This window comes from Malaclemys terrapin, chromosome 2 (genome assembly GCF_027887155.1).
Source record: "Malaclemys terrapin pileata isolate rMalTer1 chromosome 2, rMalTer1.hap1, whole genome shotgun sequence".
Classification (NCBI taxonomy): Eukaryota; Metazoa; Chordata; order Testudines; family Emydidae; genus Malaclemys; species Malaclemys terrapin.
This window is the reverse complement of record NC_071506.1, coordinates 220,159,945-220,181,045: the sequence shown is the minus strand read 5'-3', so window position 1 is coordinate 220,181,045 and position 21,101 is coordinate 220,159,945. Positions and strand designations below refer to the sequence as shown.

The 21,101-nt window shown below is 40.9% G+C and overlaps 1 protein-coding gene across 1 annotated transcript in view; it reads left to right on the top strand.

Moving 5' to 3' along the window:
* The window catches only part of KCNH8 (potassium voltage-gated channel subfamily H member 8), a 355,081-nt gene that overhangs the window by 297,269 nt on the left and 36,711 nt on the right, over positions 1-21,101 (top strand). Inside the window, exons 9-11 of the mRNA XM_054020303.1 lie at positions 2,212-2,411; positions 4,579-4,828; positions 8,413-8,627. Coding sequence (XP_053876278.1) covers positions 2,212-2,411; positions 4,579-4,828; positions 8,413-8,627 — 665 coding nt within the window. The remainder of the gene's footprint in view (positions 1-2,211; positions 2,412-4,578; positions 4,829-8,412; positions 8,628-21,101) is intronic.

Here is a 21,101-nt window from a genome sequence, read left to right as displayed (position 1 = left end):
CCCCCCATATTATAAAGTGATAGCAAGCATTTGTATTGTAAACCTCCTGTGATTGTGACTTGTCAAACAGAAATAAGGCTTGTATAATGCAAATGATGGTCTCTGACAAGAAGTTATTAAATCCTGTTAATTAAATGCAAATGAACTGTTGTGTGAGATGAAGGATCAAAGACTCTTAAGTGCATTCTCCCCACCCCCAGCTCTCGATGAAGAAGGGACCTGCATGGAAACTTGCCAGCAGCTTGATTTCTGAGGGAAGAAGATACAAAAATGCCTCACAAGAAAAATGATTATGTTCTTGCTATTTGAACTCTCACAGAGACAAAGACACTAAACTAAAGCAGAGATCCCCAGGGTCAATCTAGGTCTGCCCTAAAAGACTTTTGAATGGGCAGATTACTACATCTCTGTCATCTTTAGGGGTCATAAATGACGACTCATATGTTTGCCTGCTTTAACCTGTAAATAACTCTTGTTTCTTTTTCCTAGTTAATAAACCTTTAGATAGTTTATTACAGGATTGGTTACAAGTATTGTCTTTGGTGTAAGATCTAGGGTACCAATTGACCTGGGGTAATTGACTGGTCTCTTGGGACTGGAAGCACCCTGAATTTTTTTTTGGTGTAAGTGAACACTCTCACTGAAGGACTGTCCGGATATGTCGACTCTCTACTCAGACCTTATGCCACCAGCACTCTCAGCTATCTCCGTGACACCACTGATTTCCTGAGAAAACTACAATGCATTGGTGATCTTCCAGAAAACACCATCGTAGCCACCATGGATGTGGAGGCTCTCTGCACAAACATCCCACACACTGATGGAATACAAGCTGTCAGGAACAGTATCCCTGATGATGCCACAGCACAACTGGTTGCTGAGCTCTGTGACTTTATCTTTAGTCAGCACTGCTCACTATTACCCAAGAAAATGGGGGGATTGGGATCTTTGCAGTTGGGTAAAGGTGAGGAAGAAAAGAGTTCAGTGCATTGTGGGAACGGGGGTGGAGGATAACTGAAACTGGAGACCTGGTACCTGCCCCTTACTCCCAACCACAGTGCAGACTGGCATGGGTACGAGGCCATGCCACAGCTTGAGGTGTGTACTTACCCACATCCGACAGGCATGGTAGCTTATTCACCCTCCACTTGCCTGCAGACATGTGGTTCTGGAGTTTAGATGTGAACAATAGGGGGGTTATATGGCACAACCATGTGCATGGACACATGTAGACATAGCTAGAAAGGCCTACTGATAAAACTCAATGACTGTGTTAAGAGCATGCCTGGTAAGCAAGTGTGGGACCAGAAATCAATGAGCCAAAATTGGTGCATTGGAAATTAGGCCTAACTGGTGGACAAAATAATGAGGAGATGGGCTGTTCCAACCATCAGTCCATTTTGAGGTCCCTAAAGAATGAGAAAAATGAGATGTCAGCTTCCATCATGGCTGCTACTTCCACCATCTACTTCCAGACCTTCTTTGTCCTATTCTTGTGAGATGTCCCGCCCAGACTGAGCCAGAGAGGGAACCAGATGACATTGCCCCACCTTCACCAGCTCCAGCTGAATCACGAATGCCACCAAAGCAGTTCACACCAAAGATTTCACACCAAGTATCTAAACAAGAGAAGTGCCAAACAGAGGATAGATATAAAGAAATTTGGTCACCCTTTTTAATCATACTCAAAGTAGGAGGGTTCCCCACCCAGCAAGCCAGAGTCTTTAGCCCAGGTTCTTTTAATATTAACCTGATCCCGAATAAGTAATAAGTAATGTACAATGTAGTATGCTAATGTTTTATTGCAACTTTGCCTTAACAGAAAGCTTCTAAATGGCTTTAAAAACAAATTTATTTCCTGAAGTTTTTAAAATCTCTAGTCAGATAACAGCACATGTCAGCATCCATTCTGACCTAATGTTATAGATTTTTTTTTTTTTTTTTTTGTACAAAAGTTCTGAAATGCCATGTCTATCTCCTCTCTGGTTTGGTTAACATGCTGTCAGAGTAGCTATATTTACTTAAGAGTTTTATTGTTAAAGTACTGCTCTGTGTTTCAGAAGGTGTTGCATTCTCTAAAACTTCATTTTGCCTATTTATAAGTGAAAGCTTGGATTCTGTGAAAATTGTCCTAATATTTTCTATATTGTATTTTAACCATAATCTGCAAAGTCATTGCATCCCGTTGTACATAATTTCTGTTCTCCCCAGCTTTGATGCATGCCTTGGTGTTCGGAAATGTGACTGCTATAATTCAGAGGATGTACTCCAGATGGTCCCTTTATCACACAAGAACCAAGGATCTAAAGGACTTTATACGGGTCCATCACCTGCCACAGCAGTTAAAGCAGAGGATGCTTGAATATTTCCAAACCACCTGGTCTGTCAATAATGGAATAGATTCCAATGAGGTAATAATCAAAGTGGGGCTTCCATTGGCTTCTTAGATTTGTTCTAATTGTTTTTTTTGGTTAAGATGGTTTTATTCTGAAATTTTATGTGAAGTCACACACCAGAAAGAATGTGCATAAGGAATAAAGCTGAGTTTGTTATCCCAGAGGGGATATGTAGGTTGTTGAACCATTTGTTTAGAAATATCAGACTCCCTGAAACTACAAATTCAAATTTCAGTAGGCCACCTAAGCCCACCATAATTTGGAAGCACTGAAGTACCATTCAGCAGGGGTCTTTCTGATGATGCCCTGAAACAGAGGAGTTTCTGTCCTGCACCAAATGTTAAAGTATCCATGGCACTTTTCCTAAGAGTAGGGATTTCTTCCCTGTCCTTGACCAAAATTACTACTTCCTCCATCCTTACCCTCTCTTCACTGTTTGCAACCTTTTGTACATAGGTGGCTGCATTTCATGGATGTTGTCTGTACAGAGGTTGTGAAACATGATTGGATCCTTTAGGCTGAAAGGCACTGTCTGAATCTAAAATATACTTATTACTTCTTACATATTTTTTAATGTTAACTAATTACTGAAGAAGAGTAACATGAGTGTGAAAGTTGGAGAGAGAATTTGGGTGGTTTCTTTATATATGACTCAACTAAATCGTTTATTATTTTACTCCATAGGATATAATGACTTTCCTTGGCCCAATGCTTGTTTGAACAAACCATTCCGGTTGAACATTTAATTGTCGTTATAACACGTGTCCTTATAAAATTGCTCCAATAGCTCCAAAATAGCCTCAATCGCTCCAAAACCAATATAGAAATAAATGTGAAGATTTTGGTTTCAGAACATTCCTTTTGAAGTTTTCTTTTCTGGTGCACACAGAAAACACAAGGGGTGGGATTTTCACCAGTGCTAAATGACTTAGGCACAAACTGGGAGATTTTCAGAAGAACAAATGCCAGTTACTTCTTCCTATTGACTTTCAAAAAGTTACTTTTTCTGTCTCTCTCTTCTCTCCCCTCCCCCCCCAAAAAAATTATTGTAGTGCCTTGGTGGAAGAAAGCAAATGTTTTATCAATTTTTATGCCACCCCTATATGAAAAAAGCATGTATGAGCAGAAACATGTACTTATTAATTTTCCTCTGCTGCACTAGATCGGCTGAGAAACTGACATAAGTGACATCAGAACCAGGCTCAAAACTACAATGGGAGCTTGCCTGAATTGGGACTGAGGAAAAACTAGGAAGAAGCATCCACCCTTTGCCTTCACCAGGGTTTTGCGCTGGACATGCACCTCATTCCACCTCATCACCATTCCCTTTTCCCCCTAACATCCAATGTAACATCATAGAGGGAACTCTGCAAGGGGGAACCTTATGGAGGTTTTATCCCCCATAACCACTACCATGGATTTTACCAAAGAAGTGGGCAATATAGGCCTGCATAAGGATTGGTTAAGGATCTCAGGAACTGGACCACAGTAACACTGTTTGCAGTTAGGGTTCCTTGGGCGGGGTGGGGTGGGTGTGATATTCACGGTAAAACTCCATGATTAAACACACAGTTTAAATGGAAATACATTGATAGACCTTTCCCTTCCTTTGCAGCTATGATTTGCAGCTTCCTATTTAAAATGCCTATCTCCCATTCACACAATACATGATATGAACATTTTAAGAGGACTCTATTGCAACTGAACAAAATTATCATCACTTGTTTCTGCCCATGCCATATAGGCCTGGCATGAATTATTTGTTGTTTTATTTCTAGTTGGAGTCATTGTGCCAGGCATTGTTGCCACAAAGAACATACAAATAATACAAAATAGCCTATTTTCTTCTATCAAAAAGCTGCAAGAATTGTGTGTGGGTTTTGTGCACAAGGTAAACTTGTAGTACAAATGTATTTTTAATTACCAAAAAACCCCTTAATATATTATAAAGTATCCCTGAAATCAGTGGGTGCTTATCTGTGTAAGGACTCAGTAAGAACTAACAAAGGACTGCAAGATTTGGCCCTCTATAATGTGTATTTTACTTTAAATATAAATGCGTAACAGAAAACCTAAGTGTAAAGGCATTGTGTACATTGCTAGTAACTCAGATCATTTATGCAAAAAAGTCAAATAAATTATTTTACACTTAACATCAATGTCGTTTTCCCTTTTTGGACAGCTTTTAAAAGACTTTCCAGATGAGCTGCGCTCAGACATCACCATGCACTTGAACAAGGAGATTCTGCAGCTGTCCCTTTTTGAGTGTGCCAGCCGTGGTTGCCTCAGGTCTCTGTCTCTGCATATCAAAACCTCCTTTTGTGCTCCTGGGGAGTACCTCCTGCGGCAGGGAGATGCCTTGCAGGCTATCTATTTTGTGTGCTCAGGTTCCATGGAAGTACTGAAAGATAGCATGGTGCTGGCAATTCTTGGTAGGTTAATGTTTAACATCTTTGAAGAAAATGAATAGTCCTCTAATGCAGACAATACTGTAAATTTAAATGTTAACAAAGATAAACAAACATCTCCAGAGAACACTTAGACCACTGCTAAATGATAGATGAGTGTGTTCTAGCAATATTGATAAGAGATGTGCCAAAACCAGGTCCCTAGATCTACTATACATGCAACACAAATATCCCTAAGGTTTTCATTCTGAGTTAGATTCAAGGGTCCTATTTTTAGTTCAGAAGAGGCCCAAATCACATGAGTGATGATCTTACAATAATTCATCGTTCGAGGCAAAAATCTCAAGAAAACAGCTCTCAAGATGTTGGCACCATTAAATCTAATCCCAACCCACAGGCATAATTCAGCTTTAAACCCAAACCTAAAGTCATAGCCTAACCCTAACCCAAATCAATGTAACACTGGGGTACCCTGACCCATCCCTAGTAAGGCTATGGAGTTAAAAACAGTCTTGATTTTTAAGCTTATCTTTATCAGCTTTCAAGGAAGCTAATAGCTAGAGCAGAGAGTGGAAATAGGTTCTATTCTAGGATCAGCCACTGGTTTGCTATATGTCCATGGACAAGTCACCTGTTAACCGCCCCATGTTTCAAGTAATTGCAGTAACGGGGCCCAATCCAATGCCCATTAAAGTCAATGAAAAGACTCCCATTGACTCGTGTGGATTTTGGATCAGACCCATCAGACTTATCTAGTTCAGTATTTGTAAAGCACTTTGATATCTCCAGATGAAAGGTGCTATAAGTGTAAAGTATTATTTAATGTGAGTTGTTAAGCCCCTTTTGTAATTTTAGAATATATTCTTACATTTCTAAGTGTCACAGCCTTGAATAGTCATACAATACAGAGACAAAACACATATTTACTTTCTGCTTTACTTGCTGTTTTTGTAGGACCATGTTAGACTTTTGACATTACTGATCTCTATCTTTATAATTGAATTTCCTTTATTTTATTATTAATATACATTTAGGGGTTAGGTATTTTCAAGAAAATAACTATAATACATTTCTTTGTTTTATAACCCTTTCATTCCATTAAATTGACAATCCAAGCCACTCCAGACCATTACTCATTTGTAATTAGGAAGTTTAAAAATGGCTAGCATTTATTGGATCAGCTAAACCAATGCTATAAAATAGGGTGTAGAGAAATGATAAGCTTAAATATAACAAAAGGTCAAGAGTTGCCCAGAGTGGAATTAAGGTATCATTAATGCTTTCATTTTTAGGAATTTCTGAAAACGTTAATCAAAACATTTCACAATAGAGACAACAACAAAGGCTTAGAGGATTTCTCCATGAAATTAATGAAATCATAATTAGAAAACAGAGTTATAACAGTGTGGATGAAAGTTTCATCACAGTGAATGGGAACTTCCTCAATTAAGTCTGATTAACACTAATAGCAGATGTATACATCAAACCTATATTGCCCTAATGAGAATATACTCTGTTGATGTGAAGTAATCCAGGAGACAAATTCATCATTAAAACAGTGGATTATTGTCTGGTCTAATTTATAAATTATGGCCTATAATTTTATAATTTATACTCTACTTGTAATTCCAATAGAGTGGTTTTCAAGTTTGATACATTTTCATTAGCACTACAATACAGTTAATACAACATTAGATAATTTAATACAATATAGCTATTTATTTTGGTTCCTCTTGATATTATCAGTTTATAATCATGAATAAGGGGTCTTTAAGTAAAGAAATATATTTTAATGCTGAAATGACATGCTATTTAAATATAAGTATTAGATTTATGTTTTAAAAGGTTAGGCAGAAATGTTTGGGGAGAAAAAATAATTCCATCAACCAAATGAATTTGTGAATAAGGCTGCAATGACAGAGAGATATTATCAAACAGATGTCTCCACGTAAATCCACACAAGCAATTCTGTTCTCCAATCAGAAAAGAGAAGAGCTGCTTAGACTGACTTATATGATGACATCTGTTTAAATGGCAAATGTTGGTGTACCCCGCACTTGCTCATTTTATTTTTTTGATAGTTGTGTCTTCCGCATTCTGTCTACAATGTTTGCTCTTGAAAAGGAATATACAGTAATCTTATAAGATAAATTGTTTTTTTTTCCCAGCTGGTATTATTGTATTTAAAAGTCCTAAACTATGAGATCTAGTCCAGATGGTTTATAGATTCATCATACTAAAATGTTCACACACCTGAGGAATTTCCTCAGTATATTTGAAAGCAGTTTTGGTAAATTCTGAATAGCTTTTTAACTAGTGCCCTTGTTTATATAGCTGACACTGGAACACCTTGCCTGCCCTCTCAGGAATATAACCAGGAAAATCTAGTCTAAAAAGCTGGTGATATCAGTCACAAAGTCAACATATCATTTTGCTTAGTTTTATATTGCTTTTGATTGAGTTCCCATTAGAACATAATGCAGTGAAATCATAGCAAAATATTTGTATTGGTGTGGTGTTGTATCTATTATGTTTACCATTCTGATCATAAACACAATTGGTCCTGATTACCATTTACACTAAGGGCACTTTACTCCATTCTTAAAATACATTTAGGGCCCTTTTATGCTGTCAGAGCTGTGTAACATAATCTTATGTAAATATGGATCAGTCCCTACTGGGTTTACTCTAGGCACTTGTGAAAACAGAACCTTGTAACATCTGGATCTTTACAGTGAAGATGCAGTAGCAATAGAAAGCAAAACTGATCTGCTTTAAGCAACTTCTAGTGGGTTGTTGTTTTTTTTTAACTCTTAAGTTAAGCATTCCAGTGCAATATCCATTTGGAATTACCAACTGAATGGAATTTCAGCTTTGAAATACTGTCTTTTACTTATATGTACAAATATTTCTGAACATTTCACCATAAAATTTCCATGCTCTCAGGGTCAGTTGTGCCCTTTAATACATGTGCGACTCAAAGGCAGTTGTGCCTATATCTGAAGGTATAACGGCTTGAGAATCAATTTTGTTTTTTTTTATTGACGGGAATTTTGTTCAACTGGATCCCCTGTTTTGCAACAATACACTGGTAAGGTATACAATGACACATAGCCACCATACATTGCAAATCATTCACCATGCAGATTTTAAGTAAAAAAAATATATATATTTAAAAGAGCCCTTCCTTAGAGCCATCTTTTTGATTATAAATACTTTTGTCAGTTTTCCTCCTTTCTGACAGAGGGTCTGTGAATGAGCCTCTACTTTTGCAGACACAAAATTGCACCTGTCACTAATTGCTGGTGAAAACACTTATATTTGTATAGCTAATTACTATATGGCTCCCTTCAAGAAGGTAGTTACACATCTGGAGATTAGCATTTGTACCTTCCACCAGTTGTAGGTGCAGAAGTAATATTGCACCTGCAAAAATCGAGAAAGCTTTTAAATATCAGATCATGGATGTCCTTAAAATGTTAGGAATGAAATTGTGCAGTAGCAGCAGCAGACTTTAAATTTTAGCAGTTAACATTAAATGGACCTTTAAGTTTCAAAGGAGAGTCAAGTATTTATTCTTTTGAAATAACTTTCCTATTTTCCTTTAGGTAAAGGAGATTTAATTGGAGCAAACCTCTCAATTAAGGACCAAGTTATTAAAACAAACGCAGATGTTAAAGCTCTAACCTACTGTGACCTCCAATGCATTATCCTCAAAGGACTCTTTGAAGTGCTCGATCTTTACCCGGAGTATGCTCACAAATTTGTGGAAGACATTCAGCATGATCTCACATACAATCTGCGAGAAGGCCATGAAAGTGATGTAAGTACGTTAAGCTATCTGCAGTGTCCATTAGCTTTAAGGATGATTCTTGAACTTAGGTGGTTTAGATTATCACAGTAAAATAAGGCTTTATTGTTCATTTTAAAATGACTACTCATTATGCTTGACATGATAATTCAGTCGTTAACCACATGAATTATTGATTGGGTAATCCCAACATGACCTCTTTTTCTCACTTGTCTATGTGAAAACATTATTTATGAATGATTCCTTTTGAGTGGATTTTGTCCTCCTGTGCTTATATTTAACAACTATTTGCTATCATATAAAATATGTATCCAAAGATGTACTAGAGTTACAGCTCCTGAAAATCCTGAAATGCCAGGTTAATGAATATTAACTTCATAGCTCACTGAATTCTCCATTTCACATTCAAAATTTTCAATGCTACCTGGGCTTGAAATGAGCTCTTATATGAACAACTGTTTTTCAAAGCAGTACAGATAAATATATTTTGCTGTTTAAGCCAGGACTTCACAGGTATGTGACTGTGCAGAAAATCAGTATGTTGTACAACCTGTGCTTGCAAGGAAGAAGCCCTGAATAGGATATTGCTAAGGACCACAAAATGGATTGACCAAAACACTTCATAGTTTGCCACACAATTTCAGTTATACTAACAGTTTAATAATTAAAACATTTGGAGACAACTCTCCTTTTGTGATTCAACATATAAATGTATAAAATCTCCTAGGTAAGGGGAAGTGTTTATCTGAGTCTAAGTAACCACAAGACCAAGTATACTAGTTAGAAAATAGTGATGGACAACGTTCAAGAGGTTCAAAGGTTTGGTTCACATAAGCTTTGATAAGTTTAGGTGTTTATCTGAATTTCTCCGATTTTGTGAAGCTTCACAGTGACTCCATGGAATGAAGCCTTGGATCATCTAAAGCACGTGATCTGGATCTTAGTCCAAACGTTTCCATAGCTATCTGCATGAACTATACTCTGTGGGGAAACAGACTCATCCACCCAATCCCATAGCAGCTCTCAGGCATGTGGACTGTGGCCAGCTACTGCATAGTACAGGGGGAAAAGGGGATGTGGCCTACTGCTCAACTATTTCATGGGGCCAGGAACCAATGGATGCACAGTGCATGGACCCAAACAGCATCATGTCGTCATCCTGCCCATATCCACTGCCGCATGTTCCTGCACAGAAAGTCACTGTGGAGCTCAGTTCTGCAGCATGTTAGCCTGGGCACGGCATAGCCTGCATTCAGACAGCTTTATGCCCTAAAGCAAGGGAATTTGGACCAGGGTGTGTGTCTGTCAATGCTGACTGTCAATGTTGTATTTTGGCTATATTTAAACTTAATATCTCGGCATGCCCTAGATCTTGTGTCCTAGAATACATTGTGCTCTCCCATCCCTGCAGCAGCTGGGAAGCCCCAGAACTCATTGGGACTAAGATAGCAACTGAGCCAGCATATATGGCCAAACCTTTGTTGCAAACGGTAGAAGAATGTTAGCTAAATGAAGCCAACAGGCCTCTCGGGGGTTGGGGAGGAGTTTGAGATGCCATCTCAATCTAGAAAAGGGAATTGGTTCACTTCAAGATTGTGCCTGAAATTTGGGCTTTCCTCTTCTGTCTTGTATAGGTTCACACATCCCTATGTAAAAAATGTTTCACAGTTTTCATTATACTGGCAAGTTTGTAAATTATCATACATATTGTATCCATATAAACCTATTAAAACCCTATAAAATTAGGCACAATCCCTTTCTCTTTTGAGGTGATAGGGTGGTAGACAGGCTCTTCTCCCCATCCCCGTCCCCACCTGGCCCCCACTGAAGGCCAGCACACTCTCTCACCCCCTTCTGGGTGATGTTTCCCTCAGTATACTCAGAGGGAGTGTCCAAGAGCAGTGCTTATAGGAATATCACAGCCTCAACCAATTGGTATTTTCTATGCTACAATGTCATTGCAAGAGTAATGCTTTTGATGATGGGATTCAAAGCATTGTAGGATGTATCAAGAAGGGTTTTTTTCTGTCTTCCTGAATAAATAGTCTTTTCCAAGCAGGTTTAAAATTTAATGATACCTCTAGAACTTTATGGGAAATTTTAGTTTTGTAGGATTTTCTCCTCCTTAGTTTAGAGGATCATTTATTTATTTGAACCAGTCACTTTTTTTTGTTACCTTATTCTTTTCTCTTTCTCTCTCTCTCTCTCTCTTCCCCTACGTTTTACATGATGGAAAATTTGGTGCTCAGGAAAACTGAGTGTGAATTTGAGGCTCATGAAAGTGGATCAATAGCAGTAAGAGCCAGGCATACTGCAGGCAAGAGTAGCCTGACTTTTCCCATGATGACTTGCCAGTGTATCTCAGTCCTGACAGACAACATATGCACCATTCATGAAGCACACCTGGAGAAAACTCCACCAATTCTCTCAGATGACTGAACTTACTTTTACTTATAACTAGACTTGTGTGATTTTTTTTTTTTAGCATAGTAAATTTGCCATAAATGTATTTTTCAGGGCACCAAAACTATTTGGGAATTTGGGTTAAATTTGGCAAAGACTTTCAACTGGGAAAAAATCAGGATGGGTTTTTTTTCCCCCAACATTTTCAGAATAAACCGTTTTGACACATCCTTTCAAAATGACATTTTGCAAATGAAATGTCAATTTGAAACAATATTTGTTTAGAAAATGTCCATTCGAAACAACTTTTGAAATGTTTCATTCACTCGAACAAAAAAATTCTTTTTTGCCATTTTGACAAGGAAAAACCAAAACAAATTCAGTTCTGGTCTGCAAGGAACCAGTTTTTTTTTTTTTTTTCTGGTTTGGCCACTGAAAAATCTATTTGTTATTCAGTTCAGGATCCTGACACAAGGAAGAAAGGAGAGCAGCAGAATATGGACCCTGGACTTCAGAAAAGCAGACTTTGATTCCCTCAGGGAACAGATAGGCAGGATCCCCTGGGAGAATAACATGAGGGGGAAAGGAGTCCAGGAAAGCTGGCTGTATTTTAAAGAATCCTTATTGAGGTTGCAGGAAAAAAACATCCCGATGTGTAGAAAGAATAGTAAATATGGCAGGCGACAAGCTTGGCTTAACAGTTAAATCCTTGCTGAACTTAAACGCAAAAAAGAAGCTTACAAGAAGTGCAAGACTGGACAAATGACCAGGGAGGAGTATAAAAATATTGCACGGGCATGCAGGAGTGAAATCAGGAAGGCCAAATCACACTTAGAGTTGCAGCTAGCAAGAGATGTTAAGAGTAACAAGAAGGGTTTCTTCAGGTATGTTAGCAACAAGAAGAAAGTCAAGGAAAGTGTGCGCCCCTTATTGAATGAGGGAGGCAACCTAGTGACGGGATGTGGAAAAAGCTAATGTACTCAATGCTTTTTTTGCCTCTGTCTTCACGAACAAGGTCAGCTCCCAGACTGCTGCACTGGGCAGCACAGCATGGGGAGGAGGTGACCAGGCCTCTGTGGAGAAAGAAGTGGTTCAGGACTATTTAGAAAAACTGGACGAGCATGAGTCCATGAGGCCGGATGTCCTGCATCCGAGGGTGCTAAAGGAGTTGGCGGATGTGATTGCAGAGCCATTGGCCATCATCTTTGAAAACTCATGGCGATCGGGGGAGGTCCCGGATGACTGGAAAAAGGCTAATGTAATGCCCATCTTTAAAAAAGGGAAGAAGGAGGATCCGGGGAACTACAGGCCAGTCAGCCTCACCTCAGTCCCTGGAAAAGTCATGGAGCAGGTCCTCAAAGAATCAATTCTTAAGCACTTAGAGGAGAGGAAAGTGATCAGGAACAGTCAGCATGGATTCACCAAGGGCAAGTCATGCCTGACTAACCTAATTGCCTTCTGTGAGGAGATAACTGGGTCTGTGGATGAGTGGAAAGCAATGGATGTGTTATTCCTTGACTTTAGCAAAGCTTTTGATACGGTCTCCTACAGTATTCTTGCCAGCAAGTTAAAGAAGTATGGGCTGGATGAATGGACTATAAGGTGGATAGAAAGCTGGCTAGATTGTCGGGCTCAATGGGTAGTGATCAACGGCTCCATGTCTAGTTGGCAGCCAGTTTCAAGCGGAGTGCCCCAAGGGCCGGTCCTGGAGTCGGTTTTGTTCAATAACTTCATTAATGATCTGGAGGATGGCGTGGACTGGACTCTCAGCAAGTTTGCAGGTGACACTATATTGGGAGGAGTGGTAGATACGCTGGAGGGTAGGGATAGGATACAGAGGGACCTAGACAAATTAGAGGATTGGACCAAAAGAAATCTGATGAGGTTCAACAAGGACAAGTGCAGAGTCCTGCACTTAGGACGGAAGAATCCCATTCACTGTTACAGACTAGGGACCAAATGGCTAGGCAGCAGTTCTGCAGAAAAGGACCTAGGGGTTACAGTGGACGAGAAGCTGGATATGAGTCGACAATGTGCCCTTGTTGCCTAGAAGGCTAACGGCATATTGGGTTGTATAAGTAGGGGCATTGCCAGCAGATCGAGAGACGTGATCATTCCCCTCTATTCGACATTGGTGAGGCCTCATCTGGAGTACTGTGTCCAGTTTTGGGCCCACACTACAAGAAGGATGTGGAAAAATTGGAAAGAGTCCAGCAGAGGGCAACAAAAATGATTAGAAGGCTGGAAAACATGACTTATGAGGAGAGGCTGAGGGAACTGGGATTGTTTAGTCTGCAGAAGAGAAGAATGGAGGGGGGATTTGATAGCTGCTTTCAACTACCTGAAAGGGGGTTCCAAAGAGGATGGATCTAGACTGTTCTCAGTGATACCTGACAGAACAAGGAGTAATGTTCTCAAGTTGCAGTGCGGGAGGTTTAGGTTGGATATTAGAAAAAACTTTTTCACTAGGAGGGTGGTGAAGCACTGGAATGGGTTATCTAGGGAGGTGGTGGAATCTCCTTCCTTAGAGGTTTATATATATATATAGAGGACAAAGCCTTGGCTGGGATGATTTAGTTGGGAATTGGTCCTGCTTTCAGCAGGGGGTTGGACTAGGTGACCTCCCGTGGTCCCATCCAACCCTGATATTCTATGATTCTATGCTTCTATGAAAACCTGCCCTATTAAATTTGGTTAAAAATGACTTTAGGCAAGATTTCCAAAAGGGACTGGTGATTTGGGGTGCCTTGGTTTTTATCTGAGACACTTTAAGTAGGTCTAATTTTCAGAGGATGGGTGATTGGCACTTTCAGAAAATCAGGCCGTTTTAAAGTCACTCTAGCCGGATAACCAAAAATTGGAGGCACCCAACAGCCCTAGTCTATTATGAAAATCTTGGTCTTTTTACCTGTCAGAACTATCCTCCATGTATTATAATATATGTGGCAGACAGTTTTATGGACAAAATAACTCTTAATCCACGACAGATTTTCATGATTTTAGGATATTTAGAATGGGGAACAATAAAGCTAAGCCCCCATCCCTCCTCCTGTACCCTCACAGAACCACATGAAAAATATAATTAAGGAAAGAGGATGGCTAAGATAAAAACAAAAAATAATCTGAAAACCAAGTGTACCAACCAGCATGAAATAAAATTTAGCTAAGAAATTTCTACAACACCCTTTTCCTCAAGGAGCTGGTGCTAATGACCAAGAGATTATTTCCTTCTACGGAAGATAAAAGAGCAGTCATTGAGGAAGCAGCAGAGGATTATCTCTGAGAAATGAAAGATGTATAATAGGATTTCCCAGGCTATCAAGTAGAAACTGCAACCTTCCCATTATAGAAGGGCTGAAAACGTAGCTTGAACAATCCAGGAAGAAAATCCAAAGAAACTCCTAAATACAAGAAATAGAAACCACAATGCTATCTCAGCCTCTAAGGAGAGAAGAGAGAAATGGAGAGCTATGGAAATGGGGAGATAAAGGCCTCAATGGGTTCTGCCAATATTGCTAGAAACAGCAATCCTCAAGTGGCTTGAGATGTTATCAGAACCCAGCGTGTCCTAGCAGGGTTATTGTGTTGTGTTCTTGTATTCTTGGCAAAGCAAGATTTTAACTAAAAAAGTGTCTTTACAAAAATGGTATATATTCTGCCCCTCTGTTTTCTTTGCTAGATTAGTAGATATTTGCTAGTAAAAGAGAAACTTGTAAATGTTTTTAAGCATATTTAATCATTTTAAGGCAGCTAGGAACTCATTGGTTAGAGGGAATTGTGACATTAGCTATAAATCAGGGCATCCGTCACTTCAGTTAATTTGATTTTAGCCATGAAATAATTTGTTACTTGACAGAGATTTTCTGTGTCTTTTATGTACTGTCCATAGACTTTATATAGAGCGGAATACTATCCGAGTCAGATACTTTGCCATTTCTCAAGCTTTAATGAAGTCCCAAAGGAAAATAAGAACCTGTTTGGAAAGCATGTGTTCTCTGTCTTTGATTCAGCCAGGCATTATCAATATGTGTCACATTGTGAAGGGAAAGATGGCTTGCTTGAGGACTTAGAAATCTATCTTTGCAGACAGGATATTTAATTAGTATGAATCCATTTCTTGTGTAGCACTAAAAATAGCATCCTGTCTTTCATGGAGAGCTTTTTCCTCAAGATTGGCAGAGTATACTATTTAAAACAAAAATTCTGGGTCTGTGAAAGAGAGGGAGGGATTGGGGCTGTACAGTGCTACCACAATATACATGATACACAATGTAGATTCAGAACAGAAAAGCAGTAGATTCCTTCTCTGTCAGGAGCATCACATCTCAGTGTAGTAAAGTTAGTGTTTGCCAGTGGTATCAAGAAACCAGAATCTGAGAAGGAGTAAAACGGGGGGAAAAAAAGAAAAGAAAAAAATATATAAGATGTGCACAACCGGTGCTCTTAGAAAAAACGCCTAATTCTCTGGTTTTTGAGAAACTGGCATCTTATTTGTAGGGCGTATTAACCTTTAAAGGTTAGTTTTCCCACATTATCAAGTTCCGGTGGTATTCTTTTGTCATTAACTTCAACCTCCTGAAAATTTAAAAGCTCTTTCAGAATTGACAGTGGTGGACGGGTGGGCAGGCATTTTATTTATCATGTAACCAAACATGGTCAAATTATTGTTCTTTAAAAATCAGTATGGCAAAGGATCTGCTTTACACTAGTGTTGTGTTCTTCCAACACAATTATCCACCATAGTAGTTGAAGATTGTGTAGCTCCACCCACTGTCTGATATTTCAGTTTCACTTAATAGGCTAGAATGATTGTCATCAGTCATTAGTGCTTCTGTTCACTTGATCTGCTGATCCCCCTGCCCGTGTGATCAATATGGAAGAAGTTAGATGGGATAAAATTGTTTTTCTGGAAGAACTGAAACATCCAAACCTACAGTTCAAAATAAAACTGCCTATGAGCCACATCTCTGTAGTGTAAAGGAGATGTCTTATCTTGGAAATTAAAGCCTCTGAGGTCTCTCCTCTCGAACACTCTGGTCCAATCCAGCAAAGCACTTAAGCATGTATTTAAATTTAAGCACAAGTGGTACCTACTGGCCACCAATGCCTTATCCATATGCCCGGTGGCCTCCTTGGGATACTCCTCGTTCCTTGAGGTCTCACTCCGTGACCTGCTGTGGGGCAATCCCAACAGTGGCTCCCACTCCCAAACCATCTCAAGCAAGCAGCCACTGAACTCATTTGTCCTGGACCTCCAGGGCTGTTCTGACCAGATCCTGTGGTGCAAGAACGGGACCCATCATTGGTGCAGCGAACTGCCTCCTCGTCCTGCCCAATTGACTCAACTGTATTGGAATCTCCCTGTCCTTCAATGCCTGAATCCTTTAAGGCTTACCGGGACTTCCTAAGGCATATGGCTGCTACCTTGAGTATCCAGGCAGAATTCCTGCAGAAGAATACACATAAGCTGTTGGACATTCTCCAATTATCAGCTCCAGGGACAGAAGCCCTCCCACATAAAAGCCCTCCAGCAGATTCAGTCTCTACTAGTTCTGGAGGCTATAGAGGAGGTCCCCAAGCAGCATCAGGGACAGCAGTTCTAGTCCCAGTATTTCCTGGTGCCCAAGCCCAAGGGAGAGATGGTGATCTTCTGGAGCCTGCGAAGGCCCTCTGGAATACTCCAGCTTCATTGCCTCCCACATGAGTGTTCAGAGAAACAGTACTTCATTCCCATGTAGGGTATTGAGAACTTCTGCTCCCACCCGGCCCCTAATTCTCTGGTGGTTACTGCAGCAAATGACAGGGCATGGTGGAAAAAGTATCAGACCACCCCTAAGGACAAAGAGTCCAAGAAAATGGACTTTATGGGGAGGAAGATTTATACCTCTTCTTCCCTGCCAACATGCATGGTGAACTAGCAGGTGTTGCTCTCTAAATATGACTTTGTCAATTGGGTGGCCATGTCTGAGTTCGCAGACAAGCTGCCAGAACACTCCAAGGAAGAGTTTTCGGCATTCATTGTGGAAGGCCATAAGGTGGCCAAGATTTTGTTGCAGTTAGCTCTAAACAGGGCAGATGCTGTGTCCAGAATTATGGCATCTGCAGTGACCATGAGGAGGGGCCTCAGGGCTGCAGAATTAAGGCATTGTACTCGATGTGCAGCAGATCATTGAGGACTTACTGTTTGATAGATGGGTTTTGTTATCAGGAAAAAATGATGAAAACCTGCACTTTTAAAAAGACTCCAGATTTACATTACATTCTTTGGGAGTATATACTCCGGCTGCGAAGAGATGCCACTAGAGCAGTCAGCAGCAATACTGCCCACGGCTTTTTTTTTTTTGTTTGTTTGTTTGTTTGTTTTTTTTACAGCAGCATCAGAGGCAGGGGTTCAACTCACAGTATTTCCTGGTTCCCAAGCCCAAGGGAGGGATGAGATCTATCCTAAACCTCTGCGATCTCAACAAATACTTCAGATATGTGAGATTCTGTATGGTTGCCCTAGCAACCATCCTCCCTGCCTTAAATCACAATGATTGGTTTCTGCCCTGGACCTGCAGGATGCTAATGTCCAGGTAGCAATCCTCCTGACCCACAGGAGGTTCCTCAGGTTTGTTGTAGCTGGCCACCACTACCAGCATACCATGGTGACTTTAGCCTGTCTTCCATTCCCTGAGTCCCTAACAAATGCATGACAGTGGTAACAGTGTATCTCAGGAAGAGAGAAATTTATATCTTCCCATATCTGAATGATTGGTTACTGATGGGCAAGTCCAGAGAAGAAGTCCACTCTCATGTCCACTTCACACTACACCTACTTGGTCATCTAGGTCTCATCCTAGACAGTGGGAAGCGAACATTGGTTCCAGCTCAAAGAATCAAGTTAATTGGGGTCCTGATAGACTCTGTGAGTTCAAGAGTGTTTCAGTCGACTGAGCAATTCCAGGTGATTAGCCACCTATGTCTGGAGCTGCAGTCTCAACCCACAGCCACAGCCTGAGTATGCCTGAGGTTGCTAGGCCAAATGGCTGCATACACACAGGTAGTCCAATATGCCAGGCTGGGTCTACGTCCTCTTCAGATATGGCTGAAATCAGTCCATTATCTGAATCGTCATCCCTTGTACCGACTGGTCCGACTTCATCTGCCAATTATGGGCTCCTTATGGTGGTGGATGGTTCAGGGCACACTATCTGTAATTTTCACTCCATGCATCTGAAGAAGTGGGTTTTTTACCGATGAAAACTTATGCCCAAATAAATCTGTTAATTTTTAAGGTGCCACCAGACTCCTTGCTGTTTTTGTGGATACAGACTAACACGGCTACCCCTCTGATACTTGTTACTCATAGCTTCATAGACTTTAAGGGTAGAAGGGACCATCACGATCATCTAGTCTGACCTCCAGCACATAGCAGGCCACAGAATCTCACCCACCCATTCCTGTGCATCTTCAGTCTTCTGGTCTTGCGCTTCGTTCATTGAGAGTCCACCTGGTAGCGAGCATTTCATCCACCTATCCATGAGAAGTCAGTGTTTTCAAACCCCATGGTAGTGAGGTTCTTGAAAGGAGTCACTTGTTTCCCCCGCTGGATAAAGACCTGATTCCTTTGTGGGACTTTAATACTGTCTTAGTGGTTCTTATGGGGCATCCATTCAAGCTTCTAGAAACTTCTTCTCTCTTCCTTCTGTGTCAGAAAATGACTTTTCTTGTGGTGAAAACATCTGCAAAGACAGTGGGTGAGTTTCAGGCTTTGCTGTTGGAGCCCCCTTACATTCAGTTTTCTAAAGAGTTAGTAATCCTGTGGCCACATACTAAGTTTTTATCCAAAGTGGTTTTCCAGTTTCATTTGAACAAAGCTGAATGTTGATGAGTGTTCTTCCCTAAGCTGTATTCAAACCCAGAGGAACAGCGTCTTCACCGACTGGATGTCGGACGATATTTAGTTTATCTAGATAGGACCAAACCTTTCCACTCCTCCTCTCATTTGTTTGTCTCATATGCAGCCCAAATGAAGGGTCAAGCAGTCTCTTTCACAGACAATCTCCAGGTGGATAACTTTCTGTATCATGACAGCATATGACATAGCCCAGGCTACACCTTCTCAAAGGGTGCGAGCCCATTCCACAAGAGCCTAGGCAACGTCAACAGCGTTCCTAAGTGACATTCCTATATTGAACATTGGCAGGGCTGCCACATAGTCCTCAGTGCATAGTTTTACAAACCACTATGCCATTACAGCCGCTTCCAGATCAGATGTGGACTTTGGGAGCAGATGCAGTCTTTGTTTAAATAGACTCAGAGCCCTGCCACCTGTGAGTACTACTTCTAAATCTCAAGTAGAATATATGGCTGCATCTACTCCAAGAAAAAACCTTTGCCTGCCTGTAACTATTGTTCTCCAAGATCTGATGCAGACATGTATTCCACGGCCCACCCTGTATCCCAGTTGTGGGCAAACTGTGGCCCACTGGGAGTTGCGGGCAGCCGTGCCTGTGGCAGGTCAATGCAAACACTGTCTCGCAGCCCACCAGCGGATTACCCTGATGGGCCATGTGCGACCCACGGGCTGCAGGTTGCCCACCACTGATCTATCCCCTCTGCATCAGTCTGTACCTCTGACGTTTAGTGTGAAGGAGCTGAGGAGGTCGGATAGACACCACCCTTATATGGCCGGGGAGGGGCTAGGGCCACAGGAGGTGAGTGCCACCCTCTGGGTACTGCCACCCTCTGGCTCCAGTGTGCTGGGCGTGCACACACCTAAGTAGAATACACATCTGCATTGCATTTCAAAGAACAGTTACAGGTAGGTAACCATTTTTTCCAGATTAAATTTTCACCTTTCAGTCTATGTACATTTAGCGGCAGCATAGAATGGCTCACCATTGTTCTGATAAGAGATCCCAAGCAACTGATTATGTGTGCCTTCTGCTTGCCAGATACAGTATTACCAATCTCTCCTCTGCACATCTTAGATGTGGGGTCTGTCCAAATCTGAACTTCCTGGTTGCTATCCTGTAATAATGAGCATGCCCCAAAACACCTTTTAAGTGTAAAAACACTAAAGTGAATTTGAATCAATAAACCCATAATCAGCATAACTCCTGTACTCGAATAGCACCCCTCAACAAAATGGGATTCCTCCAGCTGTTCCTGAGTGCTCTGGCTCAATCCAGCAAAGCACTTAAGTGCAGTGAATAGTCCTGTTGGACTTCAACTTAAGCCTGTACTTCAGTACTGTGCTGGATCAGACTGAGAGCGCTCAGCATATGGCAATATCAAGCCCATAGCAAAGGTGGGTTTGGTAGGTTTTCTGGGAGCAAATTTCTTAGCTGCCTGTGTGCATGGCCTATTTAGCAGCTAGTGCTGCTATGAAGTACTGCTCAGTGCTATCTTGCATAGCTTTTTTTATAAGCCTTTTTCTGGTTTAATTTTTCTTGCACACTTCTGGGGCTGCCTGGCTCCTGTTTCCTGCTGAACGAGTCACCACCCACGCAACCACCCACGTAGCCTCCCTGTGCTTCTATTTAATGGCAAGCAACAGGGGTTGTTCTTCTATAAAACTGCATAACCATGTGAGCAAAATATAATTAGAGAACAGTCTCTTTCAGGTGCTTTCTACGACATTTTCAATTTTAAACCAGAGAGAAACACTGTGAGAATAGCTTCTGTCCTACATTTCCTTGCAGAATATTTTATAGATGTCTCCTGTCTATTTAAGGCATCCATGCATCAACGAAACAAATTGTGATGAAGCCGCAGCCATGAATTTTTGGAACCACTTTTGGACAATTGATTCCACTACCATGGCTGCCCATAAACTCAATACTACTTCCTTCACATATGTGCAATCAACTCTTCCGCCCCATCCCCCCTCCCACACACACACTTCAGCTTCCTCTGCCTGGTGAATACTCCCCTCACCAGGAATGGTGGAAGGGGGAGATCTGGAGGAGCAGTTCTTCCCCACACACCAAGGAGGGAAAAGGAGGGTCTCTCCCTCTGATTTTAACAGAGCCATGGCAGCTGCTCTCCTTCATACTCCCTTATTCCTTTAACTCTGATTAAGGCCGACTTTCTTTC